Here is a 24088-nt window from a genome sequence, read left to right as displayed (position 1 = left end):
TCCGTCATAGGTTAACAGAATATTATTCATTGTGTACTGTCTGAGTGAGCGAGTGAGCATCTGTGTTTTGTGTGTTATCTGATCAGTCTATGAGTCTGTGAGTTCCAAATCCATTGGGCTTAGCCATTGATAGATCCATTTTTAATCAGTAAGCAATTGTCTTATCCATCTCTCACATTTATAAGGATTGGATTTTTGAAATTCGAGAAGTGCTGAAATTATTGGAGTTTCCTAGACCAGAACAGGGTTTAGATGATGGTTACCTCCATTTTAGGCGTGTAAAGGAGTACTTTATCAGAGATTCTTTCTCTTAATGATTTGGTTGTGTAAGAGATACACTTTCACTTACGACTGGTTATTTAAAACATTCAATAGGGTCAGGCAAATCTTTTATTGGAAAGAGAGATTACAAGTTTGTCAAGGTATTACCCATGTCAACCAAACATGGACATTAATTTACAGTGTGTTGGTCTTCTAAAACCGTTGCTTATATGTGAGAAGTGGATACACGATATTTAGCTTCAATGGTAGAAAAAGGTTTATGGAAATCGCTTTTAAATTTCATGGTGGGCCACAACAGATCTCTGAGACCCTAAGTTCACGAGGCAGTTTTGGAAAAGCTTGTTTGAAGCCATGCGAACGTAGTACATCATATCACCCCAGACTGATGGTCAAACTGAGAGAGGCAACGCGTGGTTAGAAGAGTACTTGAGGCTTTATTGTTTTGACACACGGTCAGTTTGGGAAAGATGATTACACTTGGCACAGTTTTGCTACTACAGCACTAATCAAGGTGCATATATAGACCAAGTAAACCCATGCAAAGGAATAGTTGGAGAGGTGCAGGCAAGAACAACGTGTTGAAAGCTGAATCCAAGACAAAAGGAAATACTAACGACTCCATAAGACATCTGAAATTGAAAGAGGGTGATCTTGTGTGACCCTTAAGTGATTATTTAGTGCTGGTGTGACCCTTTGAGTAAACCTAGACCAACACTAAATTAGCATACCCTTAAGTGATTATTTAGTGCATACCTAGACCAACACTAAATTGGCACATAGATATTATGCAGCCTACAAGGATTGACTCCAAAAGCCAAGATACATGCTATATTTCATATTTTCAACTTGGAAAAGTATGTTGGACTTGAATAGTAGGTAGTTGATGAGTTACCACCTATGGATGAAGAGGGGATGATCTAGTACATTCCACACAAGGCTTTAGTAGTGGGGGAAACAATCCTTAGGAACTCGTTTATTAGTAAATATATGATGTAAGTGTAAGGGACTGCCTGATGAGGATTCTCTCTAGAGGCTGGAGGACTATATGAAGGAGCATGCCATTGTAAGGGACTGCCTGATGAGGATTCTCTCTAGAGGCTATATGAAGGAGCATGCCATTGGAAGAATAGTATGGTAAAGGATTTTAGTAGCCTACTGGTGCACTTATATGACGATCCATTTCTTTTAGTTGGGTTGATAAAATGTCTTATATGTTCAATTTGAAGATTCAAGGGGGGGCATGTATGAGTCTCACACTCTTGATGTTAGGTGTCAACATGGGCATACTCCAAGGGTGAATCTTGGTATATATGTGTATATATGTGACACATCTACTAAGGTTGTAAATTGTATTGCCCTAGGTTATAAGATGGTAGAGTACAGGGGAGGTGTTAGGTGTCAACGTGGACATACTCCAAGGGTGAATCTTGTATTTATGTGTGACATTTACTAAGGTTGTAATTTTAACTACCCTTGGTTATAAGGTGCCTTAGAAATTGTACAATGCAAGTGATAAGAGTCTTGTAGGGATGAGCCCACACGCCTTGAAAGTTTTGCTAGATAACATGAATAAATCAAAATACCTGAGCAAGAAATACCTCTTTAGATGTGTAGGACAATCATATCTTTGCACTTAAGACACATCCTCAAAAGATCAAATAAATTTAGGTTGATTTTAGAAAACATTTTACTTTAGACATGTCACACCATCTTGCCCTTTGTAGAGCTTGCACATGGCTCAAGGAAAAGACTTTGGAAATTGCTTGACTTCCTCTTGGAGAACGAGAGGGTTTTGAGGGCGCCTTGGCATATGGGAGGCCATTTGTACGGTTAGGTAATGGAGGAAGGAACGATCCATGACCACAGAGAAAAATAGACAAGGACATTGTGAAGACAACATTGGGTTCATGAACTCTTGAATGAAGAGTTGCAGGGCTGGGTGGCCCGGGGGGGCTTTGCAATCATGTGCAAACTAGCTAGGCGAGTTGTCTACGATAACGGAGTTCCAAGAGGGGAGGGGGAGGGTCTCCATATGGTACAATTTGTGCAACAATTGGGGTTGCCAATTCCTATCCTGTGATAAACAATCATAACAATTTTGCACAAGGATTCATACCATTGGTTGATTCTCTCATGTGACGCCTCGATCATTGTTCAAGGGTTTGCCCACCCCCCTTCAAAAAGGGTCATTGTTGGTTATTTGACCGGTGATGGGGAAAGGCTCCATGTCCCTCTTGACACTTGGGGGGGGACGGGGGGGGGGGGGGGAGGACTCGAGGGGGAGGACCATAACAAGCTTTCATTCGGTCCTCTTATCAAGAGTTGTTTGGATGTGTTTGTAATGGCCCTTGTTGAAGCATTGTTGGGGAAGATGGGTTCCTTCTGACAATAGGTCCACTTCTATAAAGGGGTGCTTGATGAAGGGAAGATGGAGCAGCTGCCATGGAATCCTATGAAGGAGAACGAACAAGGTTTATTTCAAGATCATCACTAGCAATCTAAGATGCAATAGGGAAAGGTGGGCAAAGACGGAAACAAGTGAAGAGGGAGACGAGAAAACAACAAGATGACAAGAAAAAGGGGAAAAGAATAGAGAGGGGAGGCAAGAGAGGAGAGCTACAGGTAGCATCGAGAAGGGGTTGCATAAGGGACAGGTGGTGCAATGATTTAAGTGGAAAGATGAAAAAAAACAAATGTTTGAAACCATGTATTCCAATTGCAATGCAATCCATTTTTGGAGTTTTAATCTTATTATTTCAAGTACTAGGTAACTACCATAAATCTATCTATACATAGCACACAGACCAAATTTTGAGAAATTATTTTTTACTGGGCATTACATCAATCCTTTTCATCGTCAATTGAAGAGGAAATTGTAATTTTGAACAAGCTTTTTCTTTATACTTAAATATAAATATAACTAAATCTTGAAGGTGTTTTTCCTTCTTCCCTCAATTTGAGGATGTTTTTTTAGAAATTGAACAAGTTTTAGGTTAAGCCAAACCTATCTTTTTCGAGACCCTGACACAGACTCTATATTAGCACATGCACAAGCTGACATGAGCTAAGACCATTTCTTTCATCATAAATATAAATCAAGTCATTAATAGATCTACTACACCGAGGCAGGAAAAAGAATCAAACACCCGTCATCCTTTTGCTTCCTGTAAACTACACAAGCCACCTAATTTTCATAACATGTGCTGCTACATAGTTGCATCTAAAAACCCTCTTCAGCATATCAGCCTAAAAGCATAACAAATATAAATAATTTACAGCACTTCAAATCGTTGTTGCAAGGCATTGAACTTACAGAATTTTCCCAGAGTCTTTTGTATGGAAGCAAGATGATGTGTTGCGAAGGCTCGCATGGAACACACTCCTGATATGGAGCATGAGGCAGCCGCAATTGAAACAAAAACTCAAGTGATAAAAAACCCAAGCTGATTGGATTTAGCATGGAGTCTTGAAGCAAGCTCTCTGATCACTGGGGAAAGGGTTAACTATAGGAGCCTACCTTTTACTCTACCTCTCAGTCAGTCGCTGCAAAAACGTTTTGCTTGCTTCGTATGTTGACCAGCAGATTGCTGCTGCTGGTGTATGAAACAAAACTCTTGGCTTCAAGCCCCTAAGAAGAGTTTGTGGTCCCTCTTTCTCTGTGATTCTCTTTACCGCATCCACTATTGAGCTGCTACTAAATCGTTCTGCACCATTAACTCCCTGCAGTCAGCAAAACCAAAATTTACTCACTGACTAAACACAAGGGCAACGTTTAAGACATCAAATTTAAAGTTCGTCAATACATCACTTCAAGCAAACCTACTCAAAAAGGAAATAAAAAAGAAAGTGCATTCAAGTAAAAATTCAGAACAAGCTTTCCTTAACATTATACTGACGCAGCCTTTCTAAGAATCCTTGGCTTGCTCATTCGAAAAAGACTTGAGAGGATCTTAGCATAACATGGTTAGTATATATTTAAAAGTACCTGGCAGCGTAGAATAAGAGAAAAAACTTCGGTGTCTACAAGCAACAACACAGATCTTTGTGCAAAGAGCATCTTGCTCTTCCAAAAACAAAGGCAAGCCCGTCTTGCTCTTCCTGCACAGAACACTACCACATCCATTTGCAAAACAGAGCACGTAACTCTAATCCTCATCAGAAAGGCCACTTGCTACACCCCTGCATGCAAGTTTTCCAGCTACTTCATCTGGGTGACCTGTACAGCTGCCACATCATCAGCTGGCTAGCTGGTTGCAGTGGTACGACTGTTGTACGACCTCCCTGTACTACCCCTCATCAGCCCCTGCTGCCTGCCTGTTTTCATCTGGTCAACCCCAGCTGGTCGAGCTGTTTTATGGCTGTTCTGAACATCCATAGTGCAGGTGGGTGGCGCCCATGATTGGTCCATTGATGTTTACGGAACCGAATTCATCTACGACTCCGACGCTGGTTGGTTTTCTGCCCACCGAGAGTGACCTCCGATGCTTCAGTGTTCCCATCACCATGATGTTGCAATCCAGGCGCTAGTACGGGCACACTTGTGGATTAGGGTAGGGTTTGCAACAACAAAGTATACACACAATGATGGACACGATAGAGAGAATGAGAGGCACACAACTCAATGTTGATTGAATGGTTGGGAAATGTGCACGAGTACAAAGATAAAGTACATGTCCTAAGTGGATAAGGGTGTACACATGCGTGGTGGAAAAGACCTAGTGAGGGAAAACGTGCCCCAGCCAACTAAGTGTGTTCACACACATTAGTGCCTATGACATAAATGTCTACAAAGTCCCCTAGAGCGATGATGTGAACATGTACAAGGCTATGGATGATCAATCCCCAAAAGGCAACAAATCTCTCTCAGAGATAAGGTGTTTTTAATGTGTAATCTCAGAAATTATGAGATAGTTGGACTTGTTAGAAAATCACATAATTGGAATCGTATGTTGTACCACCTCTGGCGGTACCCTTTCATTTCCTTGTAATTCCAGGCGAAACAATCCTTGTATTCCTTGAGGAGAGCAATGAGCTCTTCTTCCTCTGCAGAAGTCAAATCTTTAGCAATATATACGAGCCTTGCTTCTTCCCCTGGTCCTGCAATGTTAACCTCCTTGACTTCTGCCGGGACATCGTATGATGTCGACAGCCCTTCCTCTTTTACCCTGGCGGCTGTTAGCCAGGCCACTCTCCGATCATCTACTGTATAGTTCTTGAAATGGTCGGGCACTGAAAGCTCGTCTGTTTTATCCTCATTGTCCTTTTTGGCCTTTGCCATGATTTTCTTGGCCTCACGCTCTGTCTCTGCCAAGGCTTTGTTGCGTTTTCGGCATCTCGCTTTTGTAAGTTTGGGTGTATCAGTTTCTTGAGGGGTGATTTTCTTTTGGTGCCTCCCTTCCAATGATATTTTACTCAACTCTTCGTCCCAATCCTTTGAGAATTCATCATGTACCTTTGTAGCCTCAAGGTATCTCAACTATTGGGCATCCGTAGGTCTGCTTCGTAGCAAGGCGTTTCGTCGGGCTAGGTACCGTATCTGTCTCCGCCATTGTCTGAGGCGTTGAGCACTGGTATTGCTTCGTGCCACAATATCTTCTGTACTAGATGTCTCCCCTCCTAATTCCTCATCCATGGTTTGCCAATTAACCATGCAAATAGAAGTCATGGAGACGGTTCCAGATTCCAAATACTAGGTTCCCTTGGGTTGCATTACATCAATGGTAGCCAACACATGCATCCAATTTTTGCTGAAATCAGGGGGAGGTAATGATGCATACTTTCTCGTTTCCTCCTCATCCTTGGTCTCCTTGTCTTGTAGGTTGGTATATTTGTAAGGATGTGGTTCGCTCCATTGTGACCGAGTCATTACCCTTGGACCGAGTCTAGCGCTAGTTGACAGACCCATGCCTACAGATTGTGCTTCTTCATCATGACTAGTTTGGAGACCGAAAAATCCCTGGGCGATATCAATGATCCCATTGGACTCGGTTGGGGAGTGTGGTTTATCTCCTTCCCCAAACCCAGCGTATCTCAGCCCTTCTTTCATGGATTCTTCACTACTGGTTTATGTGGTGGTCAGGCTTCTCAAAACACTTAAGTGTGTGCTTGCGGAATGTCCTGATCCCACACTTCTTTGGTACGAAGTTCTTGGATGATTTGATGCACTATCATCAGGCATATGATCATCTCCGATGAGTTTTTTAGATCTTAAGTGCATATATGTATGATTTAATAAGCTATTAATCAACCCAATTTGATTCAATTTCCGATTCTATCGCTCTGTTCAGGAGGCGTGAATTAGCAGAGAATATTTCACGTCATGAAACTGTAGGAAAATGGTTCACGTTGTGAATTGTTTTCCTGCACTTTCACATGCTCAACAATTTTCCTCCTTAAGATTAAATTCCTTCTTTTAGTCAAATCGTGAAACAAAAAGTGTTTCACGCCGTGAACTGCTTCGAAAATGGTTCACGCCGTGAAAATCTACTGCACTTTCACGTGCTCCAATTTTTGGCGGATTATACTGTGTCAGAGGTGTCAGGATAAGGGTTTCTATTTTTGGAATGTAATCCCGTGATTTCTGGGAAAAATCCTGGCACTGATTTCGTAAGTGACTTGTGGTGTGATATTACAGGAAAATGGTTCACGTCGTGAACAACTTCCTGCACTTTCATGTGGAGTTTTCCGCGTCGGCAATTTGTAGTCTCCAAACTCCCTTTTTAAAGCTCCAAACTCCAAGCTTCACCTCCACTCTATCACCGTGGAGTCGCTCACATCATCACATAGACCAATCACACTCTCTCATACAAGCATAAACACACAAGCATGAAAGAGGCACAATGCTAGAATGCTCACTCCTCACTCTCTCACAAGCACAAGGAGAAAGCTCTCAATAGCACAAAGGGGATTGTGTTCTTTTCATTATGAGAAAATATCTTATATACAATTGGCCCTTATTCACACTTGGGCGCCCAAAACTTACAAACTAGGCCTTGGGTGGCCAATATCTCATAATGTACAACCTTTATAGTGCCTTTGCATGACACTTACTAATGTCCTCAATTGAGGATCATGTTGTTAATCCGAATGGGATTAACACCTATCTCGTTACCGGAATAGTATTTGCTTTATTTCTTTGAAGAGACTGACAGTGGACTGACGATAAGCCAAACGCAAGATCTCGGAAGACCAAAAGTCAGGCTGAACTGTACATGGCTGTAGAAGCACCAATGATGACGAATCGAGCCTATGCACTCTTCCCAATGGATGTAGGAAGGCTGCAAATCTGAGGCTGAGAGAAGGGGCTGATTGGGACTATTCTAGACTGTGTATGAATGCTGAGTTTTACCTTCACCAAGTGGCTGTAGCAAAACGATGCATATGAGGATGCTGAAAACGCAAGGGGTAAAGGAGGTTGAATGCTGTAGATGCTGCGCCTCCTTATGCAAAGGCCTTCTGTAAGCCCAGCAAAGCGTGTAGTGATAGATTCAGCCACGTGACCAAGAGATATAAGAAGAGAGAGAGAATGGGGAGAGAAAGATGGGTATAGGGGTTTCACACAATACACCACGCTGAGCGGGGAACAGGCCTCGCTCCCTTTTCAGGAATTTATTTTAGGAACAATCAACGGGCTTTTCCAAGCTAGGACCAATACAATATCAAACAAGAGTGCTGTTGTCAAGGTCGGGCTGAAGTCGAGATCGAGGCACAAGATCTCTGATGCCGAGCTCACCAGGAGGATGACCCACAAGTGTCTTGCACCGGGCTAGTACCAATATCCAATATCTGAATCAAGTTTGATGCTCTTAGATGCCCACAAGAGTCCCTACACCAAATCTGGACAAGAATCTCGGAGAGGCACACACCAAGTTGGTGGCAGCATACAAAAGTTGGTTTTAGGGCGAGGGAACTTTAATGGAGGCGGCGCTATGAAATGGTGCAGGCGGCGCTGCTAGAGTGGCGGCGGTGGTGGTTCTCTTAGGTGGTGCAGGCGTGGCGCTTATTGCACAGTCAGCTGGCACTGGCGGCAATTGGAGGCTGTAGGCGGAGATAGTAGTGCAAGGGCCGTACAAGCTATTGTTGGGCGGTGCAACTGGCAATGAAGGTGGAAGTGCTGAGTTAACGGTGGCGGTGCTGGTCACAGGGCAGCGGCACTGCTTACAGGGTGGCGCAGAGGTGGCAGCACAAGAGGCGGAGCAACGACGGAGGAGGGCACTGCAGAGGTGGTTGCCAGCGGAGATGGGGGATCTAGGTGGCGCTAGGAGATAGAGAGGGAAGATTATAATCCTTCAAGGAGGCTCTCTTCAAAATCTCCACACACCAAATGATTCTCCAAGAGGGTACAAGCTTTCTTATATACTTGATGGGGATTCCTTTTTTTTGTCTTGCCTTGCTTTTGCTTTACCTTTTTTAAATATTAATTATAGCCAAAAATAGCCAAAGTTCTTGATTTTTCTTTCTGTATCTTCAAGACCTTGCTTTTTGGCCCTAGAGCTGCTTTTTGGAAAAGCGGCTTTTAGCTTTTTGATCCAGTTCAATGTGCTCTTTCCAAAGGTAACCTCAACTTTTTGGTCAACATAGTTTGACGTTTTTGCTTTTTCTTGCTTTTTGACCACTTCTTGTATGACTACCATTAGGTGTATTATTGCATGGCTGCACATTATGGATAGAATGTGCATTAGTACCACCTTTTTGAATGGTGATTTGCATGAGAAGGTCTATATGTCTCAGCTTGGTGGTTTTGTTTAGAAGGGTAAGAGAACAAAGTGTGTACGTTATGCAAAGCTTTGTATGGGCTTAAGTAAGCTCCCAAAGCATGGTATGAGAAGATACATGTATACCTGGTTGCACATGGGTTTTGCAATAGTCCAATAGAGAGCACCCTCTATGCATGAAGCTCGGCTACAAGGAAGAGCACCCTCTCCCCTTCACCAAAGCATGGAGAGCCGGGAAAGACTCAACACGCAAGCGAGCCCTCATCCTACAGTTTGCAGGAGAGACGGAGAGGGTCACCTTCATGAGGAAGAGGGTCATACTACGGGGTTTAGAGGGAGCTCCTATTTTCTTGGATGATGATCTCACGAGGATGCAGCTTGAGCATAGGAGAACTTGCATGCCACGAGTCTTCCACGCGAGGAGAGAAGGCAAGAAGGCCTTCTATCGAGATGGTCGGGTCATCATTGATGGCCGGCCCATGGATTAGCGGTTTGGGGCCTATGGGACACAGACCAGGCCACTGACAGAGATACACATAGCAGTATGGAACTGTAATGGTTCACTATGGGTGCAGCCTGGACGACTGGAGCATGTTATGGTGGGGAGAGACATCATACTTCTGACAGAGACACATCAGAGCCCAGAGAGAGGGCTACCTCGAGTAGAGGGATTCCAGTGGGAGTCAGCATACAGGAGGACCACACGCCACGGTACCTCGAGAGGGTGGGGGGGAGTAGCAATCCTATTCAGACGGGAGCTACAGGGGAGACTGAGAGTGGTAGCACAGGATCCAGAGGCCAGATACATGTGGATCAGCTTACAGCTCTCACAGGACAGGGTTATATACATAGCTCTATGTTACTTTTCTCCATCAGGATCCTCCTATGTCATTACAGAGGACATGCCACAGGAGGAGGAGATAGGAGCCTCGCCATACACTTGTCTGTCAGAGGAGATTATGCATTATTCTACACTAGGGGAAATATTTCTTACGGGCGACTTCAATGCCCACACACAGAGCAGACAGTGTGAGGTGTATGACTATGATGACATGGAGATCCTCCACCCTGTGGATCCAGAGGAGATAGGGGCTAGTCGGGCATCAGAGGACACTGGACCAGACAGAGGACATTATGGGGACCACTTACTAGAGTTGGGAGCCAAGCATCGTCTCGTTATTTATTGCTACAGTGGCCGGGATCAGGAGGGCTGACATGCTTCCCACATGGGGGTCATACACGGACCGGAGGCACGGTGGTAGACTACATTATGGGGTCTTTGGAGGCATCACAGCTTGTCACCTCATTCTCCATTCCACCTCGTCCTATTGGGGCAGATCATACATACTTGGCATTTTCACTAGCCGGATCACCAGTATCACCAGCCCCCCACATACCGACGCCACACACTACCATCTACTTCACACATGACATGGCAGACATATACACTGGCAGAGTAGAGGATGGGCTCCTACTCATGGATCCCCTGGCATCTATGGATACCATTACAGCCCAGCTCGCATCACTCCTACACACGGCTGCATTACAGAGCTTCCCACATCGTGTACGCTCAGGAGAGCCTGCGAGACCTGGGACTATGCCCCAGAAGAGATGGTATGATGACGAGTGCAGAGCCCTGTACTCACGACTCCGCATACAGAGAGCCTTGGGAGCCATCACAGAGCAGGAGTCGAGGAGAGAGATGAGGAGACTTACTCGCCGCAAAAGGCGGGCCTTCGCAGAGATACAGGAGCTAGAGATCTTTCATTTCTTCATGAGTAGAGATAGCCTTGTCTCATGGCTGCATTTCAGAGAGCCCCGGACCCCGACACCTATTGCAGACCCACAGACATGGCACACATATGCAGAGGGTCTATACCATGCCCCACAGCAGCCACCTATACCTCAGCCACAGGAGCCTCGACCTACCACAGCTAGCTTCTTTACCCACTCGATGGTACAGGAAGCTATCCGCCGCCTACAGCATGGACGGGCCGCCGACCATATGGGCCTGCAGGGTGAGCATCTCATATATGCAGTAGATTCTTTAGCTCCTTTTCTTGCACACCTGTTTAACAGGGCACTACCAGAGGGTTTGCCTGCGGAGTGGACGATGCACACCATTGTGCCGATTCACAAAACAGGGGATATGCTCGATCCGAGCAACTACAGGACGGTTATGGTTGGCCACGTGCTGGCCAAACTCTATGGTGCAGTGCTAGAGCAAGAGCTTAGCTTATATGCTGAGCGAGCAGGTTTACGCTCATCAGGGCAGGCAGGCTTCAGGAGAGCTTTCTCTACCACTGACCATGTATTCACTTTGAGATGTATGATTGATCAAGCCAGAGTGAGGAGGAGAAAGCTCTATTGCTGCTTTGTGGATTTCCGCAAGGCATTTGACACAGTACCACGAGAGAGGCTCTTTCAGCGCCTGCAGTCTCTTGGCATACCAGCAGATATGACATGGGGCATCTATGCATTATATGAGCAGGTTTTTGGGCGAGTCAGATGTCCAGGAGGTATGTCCGAGACTATTGCTAGCACCATTGGTGTGAAGCAAGGATGCCCACTTTCCCCCACGCTATTTGGGTTATACATTGATGAGGTGGCTGACTTCATTACACGGGGAGGCGGAGATGGAGTTGATTTAGCAGGTACCTCAGTACATATTATGCTCTATGCTGATGATATTGTATTAGTGTCTGAGTCCCCAGGTGGTCTACAGCAGCATCTACATGCACTCCATGATTTCTGCACACAGAGGGGTCTTACTGTGAACCTTGGGAAAACCAAGGTTATGGTCTTTCATACATCGAGACAGGGCAGGAGTCAGCTGACATTCACTCTCGCAGGATGCCAGGTGGAGGTGGTGACATCATATGTGTACCTAGGGGTTACCTTCTCTGCAGCAGCCACACGCTTTACCATGGGTTCAGCAGCCAGAGCTAGATTGACACGGGGATATGCAGCATTGGCTATGCTAGAGAGACAGTGCCACCAGGCGCATTTTCAGGAACCCCGGACGAAGGGGTGGCTATTTGACACATTAGTCACACCGGCATTGATGTATGGAGCAGCAGTATGGGCGCCAGGCCTTGCTACCCATTGGTGGACACAGATAGAGAGACCACAGGCCCTCATGATGGCACGCATGATACGCAGCAAACCGTCAGTATCTCATGACATTATCCGAGCAGAGTTTGCTGCGCCTCCTATGATGGTAGAGGCCATATTTCAGACTATATGCCTGCTAGACAGATTCAGAGAGATGCCACAGGACAGATTATCATACAGAGCTTTTCAGGCATCTAGACAGTTGGCTGAGGCAGGAGATAGAGGATCATGGTATGCACAGGTCACACATTGGTTCTCACAGCATGGCCTAGACATGGATCATCTACCACCATTCCAGTATGACAGGGATGCACCACATATCCGTCTCTCTCATAGTGAGAGGAACAGAGTATTGAGACAGGATCTATGGCAGCTCTATACACGAGAGACATGGATATCGCCTACACAGCCTCTTCCACCGAAGATGCTATACTACAGAGATCACTTCATGAGTATCACTGTTGATGGATTTATAGAGAGGCCTAGATACATGGAGGGCTTTTTACCACACGGCTCCCGAGTGGCTATTGGTTAGCTCAGAGTTTCATCACACCGATTGGAGATTGAGACTGGCAGAGTAGCACGGATCCCCCGAGAGGAGAGGGTATGCAGATTGTGCAGAGAGGAGGTGGAGAGTGAGGAGCATTATGTATGCAGATGCAGAGCATATACAGCCATCAGAGAGAGATATCCCATTTTATTGAGAGAGCCACATTCCCTACGCCAGATCTTTGAGACAGCAGACCAGCGCATACTGGGGAGATACATTCTAGACATACAGCGCCACAGAGAGACATTATTACAGGCTCAGACAGCTCCAGAGGGGGGGCGACAGACACAGATTACTACATTTTTTCAGAGATCCATACCCCTCCCAGCCCCTACACGGCAGGGAATTACTCTCCAGAGAGCAGAGACACTTAGAGCCCGCAGGAGACAGAGGACACCTGGCTTTCGGACACCACGCCTATACCAGAGAGAGATGACAGAGATCAGAGCTCAGTTTCACAGAGAGGGTGCGGAGCGACTGGCTCGCTTCAGAGCACACCCAGGCATGTTCTTCAGGGAGCTGTGGACACCCCCTTCACTGATGTATACCATTTTATACCCCCAGTATTGTACAGGATGGAGCTAGCTAGGTTGCATATCATGATTGTATACTCCATGCATATAGCTTTGCATTCTCCTAGTAATAGAGCTCCATCCCCTGCACACCCAGATTCAGCTTTTTTATTCAGTACTTTTTCATTTTGTTGGGATGACAGAGGATACCCCATACAGGTACTCCAATTTGTTTCATAGGCCGAGTTCGGTCTTTTGGAAGACGTTAATAAAATCTTTCTTTCTTTCTATGTCAAGAACACAAAAGAGGATTTGTTGGTTATCATTTTGTACATTGATAACATGCTACTCACAAATCGTGATATTGACCAGGTCGCAACCTTCAAGGCTGAATTACAGGCAACTTTTGACATGTTAGATATAGGCCTGTTGCATTACTATTTGGGTATTCAGTTCTTACAGCAAACGCCTTTGGCTGATTTGAGCGTTGGACAGCCACTTGTATCTTTATTAATAGTTAGAGCACATTGGCAGTTGCGAGGAACCCAATGTTTCATGCTCACATTAAGCACATTGAGGTGCACTATCATTCTGTCAAGGAGAGGCTCTTTGTAGGATAGATTAGTTTGGTCTGTGTATACACATGACAACACGGCAGATTTGTTCACGAAGGCTCTTCCTCGTGAGAACAATGAAGCTTTTCTCGCAAAGCTTTGCAGCTTCTCATGGAGCGCCTCCAACTCTTGGAGGCTGTCACCAGCCTGGACATTTCCCAGTCTGAAAGGGGTCTGGTGGACTCCAAGATGTTTAAATATTTGGAAAGTACAAGCTTTGGGAATGGGGGATTATCTTAGAATACAAAGGACCACACTCCTAAAATTTAGGCGAGTTGTTATTTTTGGCCTGACTCCGATGGAAATTCTGTTCGCGTCATTACATCTGGAATTGAGCAGATACCAAGAGTTGGCAAAGTGCCTATGACAGAATGTCTACCAGTTGGGATATTTTTAGAGGTAAAGATTATGGAAGGACCCATCTCTTAGATTGGGACATGTGGCAAGAAAGTGGACCAAAGTGAGACAAGTGGCCTAACACTTGTTAGAAAGTGGATCAAAGTGAACAGGTGCCCACGACTGATGAAATCCAGTCGGCCAACAGCCAAGTAGCCCACGACTAATGAACATCCAGTCGGCCAGCACTGGAGTGCTCCTGGCATCATCTGGCAGCCCTCCCAAGCCTCAGAAAAATGGAAAAAATAGGGGGGAAAATACGGAGAGTGGGGAAAAATGGGAAAACACCTCATAAGGGCGGGCACACCCACAACAGAGGCCCTGGTGTATAAATCTAGACAGGAGATGACTTCTAACAGAAACACCCATCTCCTCAATTGTATCAGTTAAAATCTCCAGGACTCGTGACCCGTCTGGAACCTTCCCAGAACATAAATACAAAAAATCTTCAAGATAGCTAGTCGCAAGGAATCACATCATGTCACGCCCCACAAGCCACACATGTACTATCATGTCACGCTCCATGAGCCATACATATACTGTCATGTCACGCTCCATGTGCCACACAGACACACCATGTCAAGCTCCACCAACCATACATGTATGTCATGCCACGCTCCACATGCCACACGAGCAGTCGAAAAACAAAAGCTATAAGGAATTTTGTGACAAGAGTAGTGCGAGATAGAAGTAGTGCAGAGAGAGCAGCTCACGCTGCTTGAAAAAGAACAAGGAGGCAGCTCTGTGTTGGAGCAAAGCTGGCAATGGCAAGGTGTACCAAAGCCCGCAAAGGAGTACAATCACAATGGGCAACGAAGGAGAGGAGTGATCTGTGTGCTCATGAGCAGAAGCAAAAGACCTGTGATGCGCACACAAGCATCGTCAACAGAGAGCTACAGACGACTACAGATTTCCACATTGCTCAAAGCTAGCGGCACAAACTGTTAGAAGTCATCTCATGTTTATTTGTATACACCAGGGCCTCTGTTGTGGGTGTGCCCGCCCGTATATCATTTTTCCACACTCCCCGTATTTTTTCCCTATTTTTCCCATTTTTTCCTAGTGGTGGGAGGGCTGCCAGATGATGCCAGGAGCACCCCAATGCTGGCCGACTGGACTTTCTTTAGGCGTGGGCATCAGGGCTGCTGGCCGACTGCTTTTCTCCAGTCGTGGGCATCAGTATGCTGGCTGACTGCTTTTTTATCAATCGTGGGACTTTTCTCCAGTCGTGGGCACTCTCTGCTGCTGGCCGACTGCCCTCTAGGAGTTGTATATATTGCCCCTCAGCCCCCACCACTTTCTCATTCAGTATTTTCGAGATCTTGTGTATAGAGAAGAGTTTACACACCTATCTCTCTGTGTTTCTTGTGCTGATTATTTTCTGCAGTCTACTTGCTCTTGTTTACCCAAGTTTGGTTATCATTTCCGCTGCATATTCTGACATGGTATCAGAGCCCTAGGCTCTAGGAGATCTTGGGCGTTTTTCTGAGCAAGAGGGGAAGCAATAGGTTGCTGATTGGTGGACTGTTTCGGGCTGAACGGGAAGAGAAGGTGCAAGAGGAAGGTGGGCAAAGGTGCTGGACAGCCACTTGCAGATTTTCAGATTTTTTCCCACCCACCCACCCTTTCAGGTTACTCTCCGCGATGGCAAATTTACTAGAGATGGCTGAGAAGCACGTGAAGATTCCAACTCTCCCCACGTTCCCAGTGGATCGTCAGTTGGACGGGTCCAATTACGGCATCTGGAAGGTCATGATGGAGTCAGTTCTGGAGTCATATGACCTTGCTGATTTTATTATCATAGGGTGCCACGGCCGGAAGCTGAGGAAGGGGAGTTATTATCGACGAGGAAGGACCGAGAGGCACAGGCACACATGTGGGATCGTGTCAACGCCAGGGTCCGGTCGTTTATTTTCCTCAATTGCACACCACAGGTGATCAACCATGTGAAGCACATGACGCTGGCGAGAGGCAGGCTTCTTTGTATAACAGGGTGTCACCCATGAAGCGGATATCCTTGGAAGTGCAGATGCGGGTTATGAACCCTGCAAAGTCCTCGACGATGTGGGAACACATTAACAAGCTACAGGCCCTTCAGCAGGAAGTCCTTCAAGCTGGGAAAGAGATATCATCCGAAGATATGGCCATCACGTTACTTTCCCACTTGCCTGGTCAGTATTCCGCTTTCTATTCCTCGTTGATCACGAGTAGCAGGCTCAGTACCATTACTTGGGAGGAGCTTGTGCCAATGGTCTTGGACCAGGAGGAACGTTTCACGAACCCTCCTCACGGAGGAGGTTCGGAGGCCTTAACTGGCCAACGGTCGAAAGGCCGTAATACCAACAAGGGCAAAGGGAAGGCTTCACCGGAGAAGTCTTCTGAGAAGAAGCCTGATCCAGAACGAGAGAAGCTGAAGGCCGAAAGATCGTGTAACGATTGTGGCGAGAAAGGCCACTACTGGAGGAAGTGCCCTAAGCGGACACGGAAGAGTGCTGATTCCTCAGCCTCAGCTACGAAGACTCCGGCATTTGTGCACTTGGAGATGGTGGACTCCGATGCTTCATCATCTTCGAGCGAGGAGGCAGTTGGCTTCACCGCGAAGGATACCCGGGAATGGATTCTCGACAGTGGTGCTTCCAGGCACATGACTCCATCCCGTGACTTCTTTCTAGATCTGAAACGACAGTCAAGTCGTATCTTTATTGGCGATAACTCCACTATTCCGATTCATAGTGAGGGCCGGATGGAGATTATTCCCGACGGCAAGGGAGGCAAGCATGTTTCCCGTGTTCTTTATGTCCCTGCTCTAGGTTTTCATCTTCTGTCAATGCATGAGGTATGCAAGACTGGCTTTCGGGTGGAATTTGAGGAGCATTCAGTTGCTCTAAGGGACCGTGAGACAGGCAAAGTTGTTTGGGAAGGCGGTGTGGAGAATGGCATCTACAAGCTCTCTGCACTCTCCTCATTGACAAGCTCTCACGTCGGAGATTTGTGGCACTTTCGTTTTGGCCACTTAAATGTGGATGCTTTGCGGCGCGCCTTCCGGGACCAGATGGTGGTTGGCTTGCCAGATGTTGGTAATAGGCAAGGACGCTGCAGTTCTTGCATACGTGGTAAGCAGCACAGGGAATCCTTTCCGAAGCAGGCTTCCAGGCGGGCTTCGAAACCATTGGAGTTGATTCACACTGACTTGTGTGGACCACAGCAGATACCATCCTTGGCAGGATCTCTCTACTTCATGCTGCTTGTTGATGATTGTACTAGATTCACGTGGGTCTACTTTCTTTCCCAGAAGGACCAGGCTTTTGCTCGATTTAAGGATTGGCACGTGATGGTGGAGAAAGAGTCTGGATTTCAAGTCAAGACTCTCAGGGCTGACAAAGGAGGTGAATTCTCCTCGACTGTATTTTTCCGGTTTTGTGCAGATCATGGCATCAAGAGGGAATTGGCCAATACCGGATCGCCTTCGGAGAATGGAGTTGTTAAACGTAAGAACAGGACTGTGGTAGAGATGGCGAGGACCATGCTGGAGCATCGTGATCTTCCTCGTCCACTTTGGGGTGAGGCTGTGGCAACGGCTGTCCATACCATTAACCGCTCTCCGACGACTTCTGTACCCCATATGACTCCATTTGAGGCATATTTTGGCAGAAAACCCGATGTCTCGCACTTCCGTGTCTTTGGGAGTGACAAGTATGTACATATTCCGAAGAAGCAGAGGGGGAAGCTTGACTCCAAGTCCCGCAAGCTGGTATTTGTGGGGTATAACTCTCTTTCCAAGGGATACAGGTTATATGATCCAGAGAGGAACGAGATTGTTGTCAGCCGGGATGTGGTCTTTGACGAGCATGTTCCAGCATCCACTGTCGAGGAGCCGCCACTTCTTGGAGATCCAGAGGAGTCTGATGATGATTCCCAGTCCACCACTCCAGTTGATCCACCTCAGTCATCACAGGAGGTTGAGCCCGCAGCTAAAGTTGAGCCCCCGCGACCACAGGAGGCTCCACGATCTGTTCGAGTACCTAGGTGGTTGTTAGACACCCTTCGGGAGTCAGGTGTCACGGAGCTACCCTCCGAGTGGACCACAGAGGACGGCCCTCGAAGATCACATCGAGTCCGAGATAAAAGCAACACGGCGGAGCTTCTTCAGGTGAACTATGCTCTGATGTCTCGTATCATGCGGGATAAAGAGCCCACTTCCGTAAAGGAAGTCCTTTCACAGGATACTTGGAGGGAAGCCATGCAGGTGGAACTTGATGCCATCGAGAAGAACAACACATGGGAGTTGGTACCGAGGCCATCGAAGCGGTCAGTCATTGGTGTCAAATGGGTCTTTAAGACCAAGTCGCGGCTGATGGGTTGGTGGACAAACACAAAGCCAGGCTCGTGGCTAAAGGTTATGCTCAGCGGCCAGGCATCGACTACGAGGATACCTTTGCACCGACAGCGCGGATGACCACGATTCGGACCGTTCTTGCCCTTGCTTCTTCTCAGAGGTGGCCCGTGTACCAGATGGATGTAAAATCTGCGTTCCTTAATGGTGACCTGCAGGAGGAGGTGTACGTTGAGCAGCCTCCAGGCTTTAGTGTTCCAGGATCGGAAGAGATGGTTTACAGGTTACGTAAGGCCTTGTATGGTCTTAAGCAGACTCCCAGGGCTTGGAATCAGAAGATTGATTCCTTCTTTATTCAGACTAGATTTCAGAGATCGGTTGCAGATCCGAACCTGTATCTCTTTCGGGAACGCGGCATGATCACACTCATCATCCTTTATGTGGATGATCTCATTCTCACCGGCGGTCATGCGGAGCACATTGGAGTGACGAAGGCTGCCTTGTCAAAGGAGTTTGAGATGACCGACTTAGGCTTACTCCACTTCTTCTTGGGATTGGAGATCTAGCAGACCCAGAGGGGGTTTTTCGTCTCTCAGCAGCGGTATGTTCATGAGTTGCTTGAGGCCTTTGGAATGGAGAACTGCAAGCCTATTACTTCGCCGATGGACCCGAACACAAAGTTAACCGTTACAGATCCTTGTGAGCCAGTTGATGCCTCACAATACCGGAAGTTGGTTGGTTCATTGATCTGGTTGCTGAACACCAGATTGGACTTGAGCTTCTCTGTGGGGCTGTTGAGCTCTTTTATGCAGACGCCATTGAAGACTCATTGGGACGCAGGATTGCGGATCTTGCGGTATCTGCAGAGTACATTGGTATACACCAGGGCCTCTGTTGTGGGTGTGCCCGCCCGTATATCATTTTTCCACACTCCCCGTATTTTTTCCCTATTTTTTCCATTTTTTCCTAGTGGTGGGAGGGCTGCCAGATGATGCCAGGAGCACCCCAATGCTGGCCGACTGGACTTTCTTCAGGCGTGGGCATCAGGGTTGCTGGCCGACTGCTTTTCTCCAGTCGTGGGCATCAGTATGCTGGCCGACTGCTTTTTTATCAGTCGTGGGACTTTTCTCCAGTCGTGGACACTCTCTGCTGCTGGCCGACTGCCCTCTAGGAGTTGTATATATTGCCCCTCAGCCCCCACCACTTTCTCATTCAATATTTTCGGGATCTTGTGTATAGAGAAGAGTTTACACACCTATCTCTTTGTGTTTCTTGTGCTGATTATTTTCTACAGTCTACTTGCTCTTGTCTACCCAAGTTTGGTTATCATTTCCGCTGCATATTCGGACACAGACGAGATAATGTTGATTATTAGGTTTACTTGGTGATTTTGTTACCACAACACGAGAGGTGTTGCGTGGTGAATCGGCCAAGGGGGGGGCTGTAGGGCTTGGTAGATGGTCATAACTTTTTTTTGCCGCGGGTCTCACCACCTTCACTAAGAGGGGGGGTTTGTTGGGATATTCGGAGTTACGTGTGCGAACTAGCTCTTAGCCTAGTATGATGCAAGTAATGATGTATGTAGCATGAGGTAAGCATTGATGTCATATCCTCATTAAATAAGGTCAAAAGAGGAGGTTGTATCATCAGCCCATAAAAGGGGCAGACATTGTACTTGAAAAACTACCTAATCAAGCTAGTACAATTGAGCCCAATCTCTCTCTCTCTCTCTCTCTCTCTCATGCCACGACTTCCAACAGAACAGGCCGACCCCCCCCTCAATACTGAAGTATATTATTGGAGTTTTGAAGTTTTTTCTTGCTGGTTCATTATTCCTCCACAGGGGGCTTTCTTCATTGACTACAGCTCTATATAAATAGATGGGGGCTTTCTTCATTGACTACAGCTCTATAAATAGCTGTGCATTTCCAACTGCTACCTTTGAAATATGTAGGCTGCTTGCTTGGATATTGCCCATGCTCAAGAAGTCCTACCTCTATTAGGAACATTTATAGAGAGGGTAGACAAAGCACACAAGTGCAAACCAACCACATACATCAAAGAATACAGTATTGTTGTTAGCATATTGATCATGCCAATTAATGCCGTCAAATCTTTGAGGAAACTGCACATAACTTACTTTTTTGCCGATTGTTGGACCATCATGAAACCCATGGCTTCTCTAAAGGCTTTATTGTTATGAATGTAATGGTCACAATCCAAATCCTCCATGCTATTGCCAACCATGCAAAATCCATAGCTGATTGCATTCACAACAGCATGATCAGCCAATATGGTCCATGCTGCAAATTCCACTATGCCTAGATCGATATGCCAAGGTAGATTTATACATTGCCCATTTTAATGATATCGGAACACTGTTATAATCCTAACAATGGAAGCTGCTTGCAAAGAGAATGAAAGGACCTACTTATTTAATGCAAATATGATCCAAACAATAATAATCTTATTAATGATTAAGTCTACAATAAAGGGGGAAACTTCTCGGTGGGATTCTATCAAGAAGATGTTACAATGTACTCCATGAGCTCTTCTTGTATGCATTGGGCTTCTTGGGGGTTCTCGCCATCATCTGGTGCACATTGGGCATGTGGGTTGTCAATCAAAGGATCATTTATGTCCAAGGGCAACATGGGATCATAATTGCCTTCATGGTCAATCAACCTATTATGCATCATACAACATGCATGCACAATCTTGGGAAGTAAAGAGATACTTCTATGGAATATACACAAAAATCAATTCTTATGGGGGAAGATATCCGAACTAATGTAAGCTACAGCCTTTTGCACTCTGCTGCCATGCAACATTATTGCTCGTTACCCAACCTTAGCCTAAACCAAGGCTTACACACAATGTAATTATGTTGTGGATCTTGCATAGTGCTTTGTTGCTGTTTGGAGTAGCATTTGCCACAAACTTAGAGTGCTATCATGAAGGCATATAATCATAAACAAGAAAAGCATTAAGTGCAAGGACAAGGTTCAATGAGAATAACAATTCATGTCCAGAAAACAGCTCAGATCCGGCTCCCAAAGAAAAAGGACCACAGTGACCTTACTATACTGACTTGTAGCATCAGAAAACCAGCAACTACATATAAAAGTAGAAAATACCCCAAGTGTACCTGACACTGCAGGCGTGTCTTCACTACATCAAGAGGAGTTGTAACCGCACTTGCAAGTGCTCCTGCCAGCCCGCCAGCAGTTAGGTGCACCACAAGGTTCTCATCATTTGCCTTCTCTGGCCATATGTTTTTCAACCCCTTCTTGGCTGCCTCGTAGGTTGAAAAATGTGTGGCTGTGTAAGGAGCATTCATGATCACTGTGGTTCTGTATGAGGCATAGAAAGCCTTAATTCCTTCTTCCCTTAAAATCCTCTGTATGCAATCCGCAACACCTCTGTAGCCATTACCAGAAAGCTGCAAACGCTGCTTCACGACATCCATGGGAGTGAGTACAGCATCACTGGCCACAGTGGCTACGATTCCTGCTGCACCATGGGCCAATGGATGGTGACCTTCACCATTCCCACCAAACCTCTCCTTGCAAGTTTCATACACAGAGAAATACACAGCATGAGCAGGCCCTGCTCCAAGCCCCATGGCTCCTATACCTCTGTACAGACCTATAGGCCCCTCTGTTTTTATGATGGAGGCAAAAGTCCTACTAACAGACGAATGTGCAGATCCACCTGCTTCAGCCATCATCTGCATACGTGTTTTCAAGGTGTCCACAGGAAACATGGCCATGTGTTCCACCATGCCTGCAATGGACCCGGCTATCATGTACTGTACAAACCCCTGCCTGTCGTCCATCCGCTCTCTGTCCCCTGCCATGGCTTCAGGAAAGGCCACAGTAGCCTCTGCGGCACCACCATAGCTCGGAGGTTTAGCAGGAGGATGGCTGTGCTTGAGAAGAAGCCTCTCCCGCAGCTCTGCAGCAGTTTCCGCCATGTGCCACTGGAAGGGCGGCCTGCTGCTGAAAGAACCCTTAAAACAGAAAGAATCCCTAGATTGCAGCAAACTGCACAGAAAAAACCCTAGTTCATTGTTGCAGAGATATATCGGTGGGGGGATGCAGGGCAAGAATCGGGAAGCTCTTACCTTGCTGGACTCCTGCACGGGAGGGGGCCGGTACGACCAGAGCCTTCATTCGAATCTTGACACAGGTTGCAGGAAGAACACGAAGAAGAAGACGAGGCTGACGCTAATGATGGCGATGAGTGCCGGGCAAGGAGCAGCAGCATGGACTCTATAGCTCCCTATCTGCTGCCACCAATGCACGCACACGTGTAGATTGTTCCGCCGCCTAAAGCAACACTTCTGGCCTTCAGGTCGTAGAGGAAAAGGCCAACCCCTTACCAAGTTGCTAGTCGATTAAACCGTTTAATAAATGGATCGACCAATGGCTCTGCTTCTTTAAAAAAACCATCACTCTTATTTTATACAAGTAAGTGGCCTGCACATTGCTGCAGCATAAAGTTTTTGCTTGTATGTATATGTATATGCAAGTGTGTGTATATATATGTGTGTATGGGTGTGCAAGAGTGTGTGTGAGTGGTGTTTGTATATGCATGTGCATATGTGTACGTGTGTGTATGTGTTTATGTGCGACTCTCTCACATAGGCACATATCTTTGTCTCTCTCTCACACATGCATTCTCTGTCTCACGGGCATAGTCACAACCCTCTCTCACACACATACACGTGCATATACACTCTCTCTTTCACAATCGTCTCGAATATAATATACACATAGAAACTCTTTCACATACACACACACACACACCCTTTCCACACGTACATATGCAGCTATGTGTACGCGCGTGTACACGTATGTGTGAATGTGTTTATATATAATAGTATTGATATAATATTATAATATATTTACTGTATGTATATAGATTTATATATCATTATTATAATATATGTATATTGGTATTCATATAATATTATAATATATTTACTATATGTATATTAATTTATATATCATTATTATATATTTACTAAATATATCTATCATTTACTTTCTTATTTACACTTGTGTATTATCTCTCTCTATATATATATAACGCATTACATTATAATATATTAGTATGGATTTTATATATATATATATATAATATCTTTACTTATTATAATATATTATGTTTAATGTACTAATATATTAGTATATTATTTATTTATTTATTTTATATCCCCCTCGAGCTCAACTCCATCTCATGTACACCAAGTGAAGCTATGAATCTGCGGAGCTTCTCTGTACCCAATGCTTTGGTGAAGATGTCAGCTACCTGATCCTGTGTGCCGACATAAACAAGGTTAAGGTCTCCTGCCAAGACCTTCTCTCTGACAAAACGGTAGTGGACGTCTATATGCTTCATGCGAGCATGAAAAACTGGGTTCTTGGCCAACTGTATACTGCTAATGTTGTCACAGAAAATGACAACTTGTCTATCCACTGATAGACCCAAATCTGCAAGTAGCTTTCTCAACCAAGCTACCTCACATGCTGTCATAGCAGCTCCTCTGTACTCGGCCTCTGTACTGG

The 24088-nt window shown here is 45.8% G+C and overlaps 1 protein-coding gene across 2 annotated transcripts; it reads right to left on the bottom strand.

The window, feature by feature from the left end:
• Positions 1-3410: 3410 nt before the first annotated feature.
• Positions 3411-22912, bottom strand: LOC147609732 (uncharacterized). 2 transcript variants are annotated; one of them, XR_015264160.1, is made up of 4 exons: positions 22642-22912; positions 21664-22561; positions 20656-20775; positions 3881-4002 (listed from the first exon to the last, which is right to left on the bottom strand). XR_015264160.1 is itself a non-coding variant. In XM_086786968.1 (3 exons), the coding sequence occupies exons 1-3, from the start codon at positions 22782-22784 to the stop codon at positions 3808-3810; spliced, it is 1236 nt and encodes a 411-aa protein (XP_086643094.1). In that variant the 5' UTR covers positions 22785-22909; the 3' UTR covers positions 3411-3807. The 2 variants fall into 2 exon arrangements, 1 of the variants encoding a protein (XP_086643094.1); XM_086786968.1 differs by lacking the exon at positions 20656-20775 and having other exon boundaries at positions 3411-4002; positions 22642-22909.
• Positions 22913-24088: the final 1176 nt, after the last annotated feature.

This window comes from Cibotium barometz, chromosome 50 (genome assembly GCF_041138505.1).
Source record: "Cibotium barometz isolate CiBa-2024 chromosome 50, ASM4113850v1, whole genome shotgun sequence".
In the NCBI taxonomy this organism is placed as follows: Eukaryota; Viridiplantae; Streptophyta; class Polypodiopsida; order Cyatheales; family Cibotiaceae; genus Cibotium; species Cibotium barometz.
The sequence above is the reverse complement of the archived record's forward strand: the minus strand, read 5'-3'. Positions and strand labels throughout refer to the sequence as shown.